The sequence below is a fragment of the Protobothrops mucrosquamatus genome, unplaced genomic scaffold (genome assembly GCF_001527695.2).
Source record: "Protobothrops mucrosquamatus isolate PMUCROS unplaced genomic scaffold, P.Mucros_1.0 scaffold_168, whole genome shotgun sequence".
Classification (NCBI taxonomy): Eukaryota; Metazoa; Chordata; class Lepidosauria; order Squamata; family Viperidae; genus Protobothrops; species Protobothrops mucrosquamatus.
This window is the reverse complement of record NW_015386244.1, coordinates 841,390-852,200: the sequence shown is the minus strand read 5'-3', so window position 1 is coordinate 852,200 and position 10,811 is coordinate 841,390. Positions and strand designations below refer to the sequence as shown.

Genomic DNA, 10,811 nt, shown 5'->3' with positions numbered 1-10,811 from the left:
TGCGCCCACCCCAGCTCCGGCAATGGGGGAAAAGTTGCAATATGTCACAACACGTCACGTGACGTTGCGAGTTTGACACTCCTATCTTAGAACTCTAGTTGGGGAATAGTTTTTATTTTATATTTTTAAAAAAGGTGATCATCAAATCACATCATTATTCATGACAACCTACTCCAGATGGTGTCTTAATAGTCTAGGCAAGGAGGTCTGGAGAACTATTTAAAGCCCCCCAAGATCTCTGCCACCTCCTGAGACACCCTGTGCTCTGCTCCTTGCCTCTCAGGGTCCCTGCAGGCCTCTGCCTTCTCCCAAGGGAGCCTAAAGTCGGGCAGCAGAAGCTGCTGGTGTGAGGGGGCTGTTATAGTTTGTAGGCCTCGGCCTGCTTCCCATCCAGCCACCTCAGGGACTTGCAGGATTCGGCCTGTTCCTCAGCCAGCTCCAGGGCCCAGCAGCACCCTATTTATCTTTCTGGGTTTTGCAGAGGCACCTGGCCGATACGATGCGAGGCTCAACTTTTTTACAGACTTATGGCCACCTCATGCCATTCTGCAAGCAGGTTACTATTCTTGTGAGCCTCTGGTGGAGGGGGGGTGAGGTCCGTTTTTTAAAGAAAGCTCCACAAATGAAACCTCCTTAAAAACAGAGCCCCTACAGACTTACGAGAATAGTACCTGCTTGGAGAATAGTACCTGCTTGGAGAATAGCACCTGCTTGGAGAATAGCACGAGGTTACCATGAGGCATCTTCTCTTAAGAAAGCTGAGCCTCACATCGCATCGTGTCCCTTAGCATTGGCTGGACTGTTATAGCCCCCTGTGCATCAGTAGCTTCTGCTACCCGGCTTTAGGCTCCCTTGAGTAGCTGAGTGGCCAGGTTGGGAACATGCCAAAGACCTGTGGGGAACCAGTGAGATGTGTGGAAGAGATAGTGAGGGGGCTGTGCAATGTCCTTGTCAGTCATAAGAGTGAAGAATCGCTAGGGCAATGCAACAGCTGCAACTTTAAGTCGGGTCGTTACATCTTTTTAATGAAGGACTGGACTTAACCTCTGTGAAGAATTACAGGCCAATTTCTCTTCTTAATAATGATTACAAACTTTTCACATCTATCTTAGCTGAAAGACTTTAAAAGGTTTTACAGGATTACATATATGAAGACCGGATTACATGTGATGTGGGGTTTTTTTTACCCAAAAGACAATTAAAAAACAATGTAAGAGCAATCTTGGATATAACCGAACATTTACAACAATGTAGAGACAAACAGGTCACATTAATTTTTCTAGATGCAGGAGAAAACTTTGATAATTTGAACTGGGGCTTCATGTTTAAAGTAATGGAAAGGATGGATTTTGGATTGGGCTTTATATAGAGTTTGAAATCCATTTATACATTCCAGACAGCTCGGATTATGGTGAATGGGGACTTAACAAAATCATGTGAAATCCAGAAAGGAACAGGACGGGTGTCTTTTATCCCTTTATTATTTTGGTGTTGAAACTGTTAAATAGGAATATTTAACAAAAGAGCAAAAGGATTACAAATTAAAGTGCACAACTATAAACTTTGTGCTTTTGCTGATGATTTGGTATTGATTGTGCAAGACCTGTTAAAGAATATTGAAGAAGATTAAACTATTTGGAGAAATGCCAGGCTTAAAAATAAAGAGAACAATATTGACTTAACAATATGAATGTGGAAGATCGCAAGAAATTGGAAATTAAAATTGGTTTTAAAGTTGTGAAAAAGGTAAAATATTTGGGAGTGATCCTTACAGACAAAAATTCTAAGTTATATTAAAAACCTATGTAAAAATGAAATAAAGTCGGATTTAAGCAGATGGCAAAACTCTAATTGCCATTAATGGTAAGAATTTCAGTAACTAAAATAAATATATTACCCTAGAGTATACCAATATTGATTAAAGATTCTTCTTTTAAACAGTGGCAGAAAGATATATCTAAATTCATTTGGCAAAATAAAAAACCAAGAATCAAATACAAGCTCTTACAGGATTCTAAAGAGAGAGGAGGTCTGGGTTTGCCAGATCTTAGATTATATTATGATGCTTGTTGTTTGGTATAGTTAAAAGATGGAATAACTCTAAATATCTCAAGATCGTTAGATTTGAGATTTGGGTAGCATGCCTATTTTTACTTTTACAAAGTAAAAGTTAACATTGGTTTTAAGAATCATTAGGCAATCGATTGGGCATGTATGGTGGAAATATAAAAGAAGATTGGCTGAAAAAGTGCCACTTTGGTTATAGAACATACATAGAACGGTAGGATGTAAATGGATGACATACTGGGACTTACTAACATTTGAAAAAAAGAAATTCAAGATAAAGACAAGAGAACACTTAGTAAGTGAAGGATTTGATGATTGGTTTAACTATTATAGAAGTTTTGAAAGATTTAAACTTGATAAAATAGTTTTGTTATCACAGGAGTTAAATCTGAATTGGATCTCAATTTATGTTCTGGAGACGACTACTTGATTGCTAAAGTGTACAAAATGTTAGTTGAATCTGGAAGGTGAACATGTCAAAGACTGTAGGGTAAAATAGGTGAAAAATTTTGGATATAACAATGCTAGATAAATGGGAGAATTTATGGACTTATGGATTAAAATTTATTTTGAATTATAGCTTAAAATAATTTTTTAGAAAATGAGGCACTGTTGGTATTTGACTCCAGACAGGTTAGCGAAAATGTATACAGGGACTTCTAACAAGTGTTGGAAATGTAATCAAAATCCAGGTACATTTTACCTTATGTGGTGGTCTTGCAAATATGTGAAAACATTCTGGATAAATATAATAATGACAATGCAGAAAATATTTAAGATACAAATATTAATGAAACCTGAAGTTTTTCTTTTAGGTATTATGAATAAACCAATCCAAAAACAATTTGAGATGTTATTTCTTTACATGGTGACCACTGCAAGGAAAAGAGATGCTGACTGTGGAAGAATGGATTTTAAAACTGACTGTAGTACCGTAGCAGAGATGGCAAAACCAACTGCTTTGATTTGATACAAAAGACTAGACAAGAGATTGGAAGCCACTTGTGTACTTTATATGAGTTAAATACAATAACAGATAGATAACAGAGGGATTTGAAGATTAGTATAATATTCAGGGAAAAAACCTGTGACTGTTTTTTTTACGTCTTTAATATATATACATTATATTTGATTATTAAATAAAAATCCCATCTGAAATATTTATATATAAACATATATTACATATTTTTCTCATTAAATAAGAATGAGAAAGCTTATTAGTTGTAGAGCCGTTATGTAAGGGGAGGAGAATTTATTGGGTTTTTTTAAATTATATTTTATTTCCAGCATTCAGCTAGGGTGGATTTTTTTTTTGTATGCTTAATGTTAGACTTATTTGCTGTTTGGGTCATTTTTTTACCTCTTTTTTGTACTTTTTTTTTTAACTGTTGGATGTATGTTTTCCTGTTTTCTCTGTTTTTGCATTTTATTCTTGTCGATGAAACATAATATATATACAGTACAGTATGTAAATAAACTGGGTTGTAATTAACTTTGAGAGGGTTTGTTGTAACTTTGAATGATCACTAAGCGACTGATCATAAGTCAAGGACTACCTATAGACAGTCTAAAATATATGCTCCATTATTAAACTAGACATGTCTTTCTCTAGGATTCTGTGTCTTCTTTAATGAATCACAGGTTCTATATTTGTGCTCTCATGTGCTTCACAACACCTCTTCCCAATCAAATCTAAAGCACTGCACACTTTGTTATTTATTTTATCCATTTATTTGATAGTTTATTTTGGAGTTGTGCAACAGGATAAATCAAAATCTTTTTCCATTTGCAGCCACTGCTCTGAGAAAACAGATGTTTCAGGAAAACTGCCTTTATGGGAGAACTTCAAAAAGGAACTACAAATTTCAATAACTACCAGAGACTCCTGTTCAAAAAGATTTGTGGGCTGGTAGTGTGCCATTGTCCTTAAAATAAATGAAAGAAAAGAAAAGTTAATGGGCAATGTATTATTGCTCTGCACAGTCTGATTAGCAAGCCTGTTTGTTCAGATGATGTAACGCGTTCAGCATGGGATGTCATTGTTTAATTAAGATGCAATTGGATATTTTACCATGGAAAACATGGTCGAATTTCTTTCTTACTGTATAGTTTGACCTAAGGAATTAAAAAAGTACCTGCCATTAAGCTACATTTGGTCATCCTGAAGCCATAGAAACTCTCAGAATAAAAGGCTTTTGATCTTTTCAAATTAAACTGATACTTCATATTGTGCTAGATTGGCAGTGCTTATATTAATCTTCAGATATGAAGCAGGTTTTATCTTAACTATCTGTGAAAAATGAAACCACTTTAAATATAAAAGATGACTTTGATAAACATGTTTAAAAGTGATGTTTTTGTGATTTTAAAAAGGAAGAGTTTTTTTATTAGTATTAAAGAACAATTATATCCTTGCCAGAAATTGGCCATAAGTACAATTCTTTTGGCAGACAAGAAGGCCCATTATTGGGTAACATTTATGGATTGTCTTTTTAGAATTGATGCTCCACTAGTGGTGCTAGTGGGGGAAAAAACGAATATAAAAGAGGTATGTTGGGAGCAGCCGTGGATTTGTAAGAGTTTGCAGAGTTTCCTTTTTTCCAAGCATATCCACAATGTTGCCCCCAAATTATGGTAATTGTGGAGCCGGTGTTATTATTCCCCCACTAGAATTAGTAAAAAGGAAAATGCAGTATTATTTTCCCCCAATGATAAGAGTGATGCATTTGACAAAATTCCACATAAATATTTTCTTCATTATTGGTAGTGATTAAAAATATTTTTGTATTAATTAATAAAGAGTCAGTTTGGGGAACATGAGTTCTAGAAAAGTTGACTTTGGGCTACTCAGTCTTTTAGTACAATCCATCTCACAGGACAATTGTTCTGGGGAAAATAGGAGGCAAGAACATTATGTGTACTGCCTTGAGTTGGATAAATTAAAGGTGGGATATAAATATAATAATCATTGTATCAGGCCTCCTAATTCATTTTTACTAATTATTTTATTTGATTCCTGAATTAAAATATATCCCCAAAGTGCAGTTTGAATCCTATTTGGAAACCGTTGCTATCAAACTTTTCCACTGAAACTCAACTCACATAGAAATATTCAGGAATGAACATAAAACATTTTAAAACATCTTAATCTTCTTTTACATTATCAAACCCCTAGTACAAGGACAGCACAGAAAACAGATCCTATATCTTCTGCCATCTTTAGATCCCATTTCTCTACTGTTTGTCTGAATCTTTTCAACTAGGTCTTGCATTCTCTGCATCTCTAGACCCCAGGTGACTTGTCTCAACTGTTTTTCAACTGCCATGGAATACAAGTGCATCATTTGAAGATCAGTTGATGTCATCACTGACAGTGGGGTTTGGAACATAACAAAGCCCATCTTTAAAAGTCAAAAGGCTGTTAGTTCCTCCCATGCAATCAGTTAGGTATTTTGGATTCCCACTCCTTACAAATTCATTATATTTGTGGGAGAACACTCTCCTTATTGTTTTAATAGGGCTGTTTCCTCTTGAAAGATACAACTAATTAATACAATTGTCTTCAGATCGGATTATAAAGATTAAAACCACTAGACACTATCAGTTTTTGAGTACTATAAATATTGAATTTTATGGGACGGTTCCTCTTAAATACCACCTGTCTATCCAAGTAGAGGATCAGCTTTTCCATTACTGGCGATCGTCACCTTACTACTGTAACTGAATCTGGAATTACGCTCGCAAATCATGCATTAAGAGATCATCACGTGACAGATCCAATTTTATGACACTTTTTTGTGGTGGTGTTTAAATTGTTATGGTTGTTAAGCAAACTCATTTTCTGCAATAGATGTTTTTTGCCATATTTTTTTTTTGGGGCTGAAAGTAAATGCTGGTTTCTGGGGGCGGAAATGTCGCAAATTGTGGTGATATGACCATGGGATACTGCAAACAGCCATAAATGTGGGCTGGTTGCCAAGAACCCAATACAGGTAGATCTCGACTTACGATCACAATTGAGCCCAAAATTTCTGATGCCAAGTGAGACAAGTGAATTTTGCCCCATTTTTCGACCTTTCCTGTCACAGTTGTTAAGTGAATCACTGCAATTGTTAAGTTAGTAACACAGTTATTAAGTGAATCTGGCTTCCCCATTGCATTTGCTTGTCTGAAGTTTGCCAAGGGTGTTCACCGGGACATTGCAAATGTCATAAATATGAGTTGAATCTAGGTCCTAACTATCTTTTTTGGGATTAGTTGTGTCTTTGGTTACTAAGTGACTGATCATAAGTCAAGACTACCCGTACTCAGAATGAAGCAGCCATCTTGAGTGACAGAGACTGAGGAGCACAAAATAGGAGCAGAGTGTTGAAAGTCAGAAATTCATCTGACTCTATTTGATGAGGATAAACTGGAGGGAATGACTTACATTTCATGAGCTAATTGGAGTTAGTTGGATTTTTATTGATCTGATGCATGTAACTGAAAGAAAGCTCTCATGTAGTTTTGTGACTGTAAAGTGGTTTTGAAACTGGGGCTTTCCCCCCCCCTTCATATATAATGCTTGAGTAATTGCTAAATCTTGTAAAATATTATTCCAAATGAACTTTAAAGTATGTTTGTTAAGAGAAAGTTGAAAATGCACTAGAATTTGTTGATTTTAGAAATATTTTTAAAGAAAAGTTTATAAAGAAAAGTTTACATTATAGATGTGAAAATAGTTTTTTCTCTTTAATTTTAAAGAATGTGAAAGAATATAGTGAATATATAGTTAATATATATTTGATGATAGTCTATAAAGATTAATAAGCGCAAATAGCAACAGCAAGGAAAAAAGCAGAGATGGTTAAATTGATTGTTTTATTCGGAGAAAAGAACATAACTAATTTTGTTTTCATTTGGAAACTTTCTGGATTTTGTGCTTGTGATGGAAAAAATGGAAGTTTGATTTTGGTTTTGCTGATTAGATAGGTTTGTTATTATAGAAATGGCTAGTATACTACTGTGTACAAGTAAAAAGTTCAGGTTATAATAATCTACTGTGCTAAACAGTCAAATCTTTTTTCTTTTCCCGCTTCTATCCCATCCTCTTTTTCCCTTTTTCCTCCTCTAATTTCCCATTATTTTTATTTTCCCTTATACTTTTTATTCTGATAAACTAATAAAATTTTGAATTGAAAAAAAATTGATTTTTTAAATAAATCCATCTGCCATGCAGCCCTCCCTGAACTTCTGAGTTTGTTTCCTTCTGTGGGAATAATCCAGAGAAATAAATATTTTGGGAAATATTAAAAAGGCAGAATATATTTCTCCAAAAGAATAATGAAGCAGATCTTTAAAAGGCAGAAACTTCTCCTTCCCCCCAGCCAGAAAACTCAGCAGAAACCAGCTTTTAGAAATGCAGATGTAATAATCCATTCAGGAAGGTTGGGGCCAGGAAGCTAGAAGCTATGAGATTAGGAAAACAAAGACCTCTAAAATCTACATACCCCACCCAAACTCTAAAAGACATGACCTTTGGGGACATAATAGGATTAACCCACCAATCCCAAAAGGGCACACTCAGACTCAGGTCAAAGTACATGACACAGGAAATACAAAGCCTCAAACAGGAACAGGAAATAACCTCAAGAGCCCAGAAAGTATAAAAACCTACCACTCCCAGCAACATGTGGTCAGCTTTCCCAGAACCACGCTCTGTCTGGCTTTGCTCTTCAATAAACTCCAACCGTCTTTCTAAAGCAGTCTCCATTTTGTTGATTCCCAGCTTGGACTGGACCCTGATGAAGATTTTTATTTCTACACTTCACAAGTATTTAACTTGTTTGATATTTGCTGAAATTTCTATTGACAAATCAAGCTATGTCAAATACCAAATTGAAGACTTTCGGGTATTCCTGGTGGGAATATGTATGTTAGAAAGGAAAGGATTAATGTAAACGTATTTATTAGAAAGTTGAAGGAATTGCATGGAAACGGCATCGATATTCCCAATGGAAGCAAATATAAGGTTTCAAGCCTGTAGACTAGAGTGGGAAGGAAAAAAAGACACTAAAAAGAAAAAGAAAATGCAAGCTACTTGTTGCCAGAAATCACTAGAAGATTCACTTAAAGAAAACATCGCCCTTCTTACAGCAACTAAATGCTTTTATTAAATCTTATCGCTTACTCGAATGCCAGCTTGATGTGGTTAAAGCACCAGGCTAGAAACCAGGCATTTTAGTCCCCATCTTAGCACAAGTCCAGCTGGGTGACCTTGGGCCAGTCACTCTCAGCCCTAGGAAGCAGGCACAATATATCTATCTTAGTATCCAACTTTTCTCCACTAATTTATTTGACTGAATGACTAGCATCCTCAATTCTCTGCCCTGCTGGCTGGAAGCACTTGAAAAAGCCTAAATGGGTTTATTAGAGGTGATACCTGCAAGAAAGCTTTATTTATATCTTGTCCCAACTATGGTATGCGTAGCCAATTATTTCACAATTGTGAAGCATCTTTTTTCCTCAGTTTAAATATATACATTTTTGGTAAGGCAAGTCATCACCCTTGACCTATTCCACTCTAGCAGAGTAACTTCTTGTAACTTGCCTGAAAGAATTTAAGTGGGAAAACATCTTTAAAGTCATGTTGTGGGTGTGATCCTTCTACCTAATGTGGAAAGCCTTTTTTACTTGGCTCAAATTTTTCTGCTTATTCCTTGGTATAGCAATATTTATTGTTGAATTAAGTAGACTGCCATGAGAAAAAAGGTTAAATTAATTCAGTATTGGAACACACAATCCCATGTTCCATACTTGGTTTTGTAAACAACTTTAACTTAATCTGATCTTGGAAATAACATAAAGAACCCATTCTGTATTAAGAAAAAAAGTATTTATCCTGATATAAGTGAAAGTTTGAGACCTTTCTTTGTCAATTTCTCCTCTCTTTCTGTTGACTTTATAAGAGAATCTCACAAATTACACGGTAGAATTTATAATGGTGTGTAAATTTATCCTTAGGTTTAAGGTTAAGAGATTATTCTGTCTAAAAATTAAGCTATTCAATTTTATCTTAGGGGAATCACTAGACATATTATCCACATATTCCACGTTATTGTAGATGAGTAAATCAGGTCCTATTGGTATCATTAGATATAATTTAGAACTACAGCTTTATCTTCCAAAAATATACTCAAAACCTTACAGATCAAATGATAACAAGGATATATATAATTACTTCCCAAAACATGTATTCAATTTATTCATTAATTAAAATGTTGGAAATGTTTACAGTTTGCAGCCTGACTGCTTTCCCGAGCAGCCGAAGAGTGCAGCTGCCTGGACAGCTCTATTATTGCTATCACCTATTTCTCTTTCTTGGTTGAAAAGCATCACGCCCCCCCCTCCTGAGGTGTCGGAGAAACGGTTGTCGGAAACAGATGTGGGAGAGGCCAGCTCTACGGAACCGTGGATGACACCACTGCAGAAGGAGATTCTCAGCCAGGGAGCCCGGGAGAGCAGATGCCAATAGAGGTAGTGGCCAAGGCTGGGGAGCTGGAGGATCCCTCCAAGGTACCATAGTCTCCGTCCCATAGCGCGCATCTGGAAGAGGCTGCCAGTTTGGCGAGGGTGTCACTCTTTCTGGATTGATTTGGCAACCCAGAAAGGGAGGCAGGCATAAAAAAAGTATGGGGGGAGGGTGAGTGCACATGTGTGTGCACTGGCCATCCCTTCATGCGGCATGGTGGCCAAGTGGCTGCGGCTCAGTAGTGGGCCATGGCCCACAGGTTAGGGAACCCCTGTTCTGGAGGGTGTTCTGCTTCATATCTTGGCGCGCAAACTTTCTGGGGGAGCCCTGAGCACCTGCTGGGGAGTGCGCAGGCATCTGCCTCCCTTTGCCACCCTGCCCTCTGTGGGGGGAGGGGGTGAAGTTTGGTGGGGTGGGCATGGCAGCGGCAGCAATGGTGGCTACTCAGCTCTTCTGAGGCAGGGCACTCCGTAGCTGGCGCCTCCACAGTAATAAACTCTTTCCTACCTTTTGTCTGTCAAAAGAAGCTCTGTCCCCCTCCTGCCGCTAAGGCTGAGGAGTAGGAACTGGGGCGCTTTAGTCAGCCCCCTCAGGAGGCATGGCCTTCCAGCACCTCCTGGTCTCACCTCATGCCTCATTCCCTAGAAGTGATGAAGGGTGTCCTGGTCTTGCACTGTCTGTGTTCTTTTGCACCTTCCTCTCCCGCGCTGCCCCACTTGCATCCCCGGGAGAAGGAGGGAGGGCAACACACACACACAAAACAAGGCACCATATAAGTAACACATACACACAAAAAAACCCAAAGCACACACTCTCCTAGAGAGAAATTCCCTGAGGATGGGCTTCAGCATAGTCCATAAGCTCAGAAACCTAAATAAATCTCTGGTTCGGTGACTGACCCAGATTGGATCCTGTAGTACATGCTTTTTCTGGCTGGTGGTGAAAGTAATGAGTTTTTTTTACCATCTATTTTTTTTTATTCAAGACATGGTTAAAATGCAAAACTGCAAGACAAGAAGAAGGAGCAGGAGGAGGAGGAGGAGGAGGAGGAGGAGGAGGAGGAGGAGATACATTTTATGATTTCCACACTGTAAAAGATATATTCTGAAAAAAATTCTCTTTCTACTAAACAAAGTAATTAAAATATTATATATTGACTGACTTACCTTTTATCTCCTTTTTCCTTCTTGTACTTCATTTCTCAATATAGATTTTACATAAAAATGGACAGATA

The 10,811-nt window shown here is 37.2% G+C and overlaps 1 protein-coding gene across 1 annotated transcript in view; it reads left to right on the top strand.

Annotated features, from left to right (window-relative positions):
- The first annotated feature begins 1,686 nt into the window (after positions 1–1,686).
- The window catches only part of AKAP12 (A-kinase anchoring protein 12), an 11,248-nt gene continuing 2,123 nt past the window's right edge, over positions 1,687–10,811 (top strand). The window contains exon 1 of the mRNA XM_015821801.2: positions 1,687–1,746. Coding sequence (XP_015677287.2) covers positions 1,687–1,746 — 60 coding nt within the window. The remainder of the gene's footprint in view (positions 1,747–10,811) is intronic.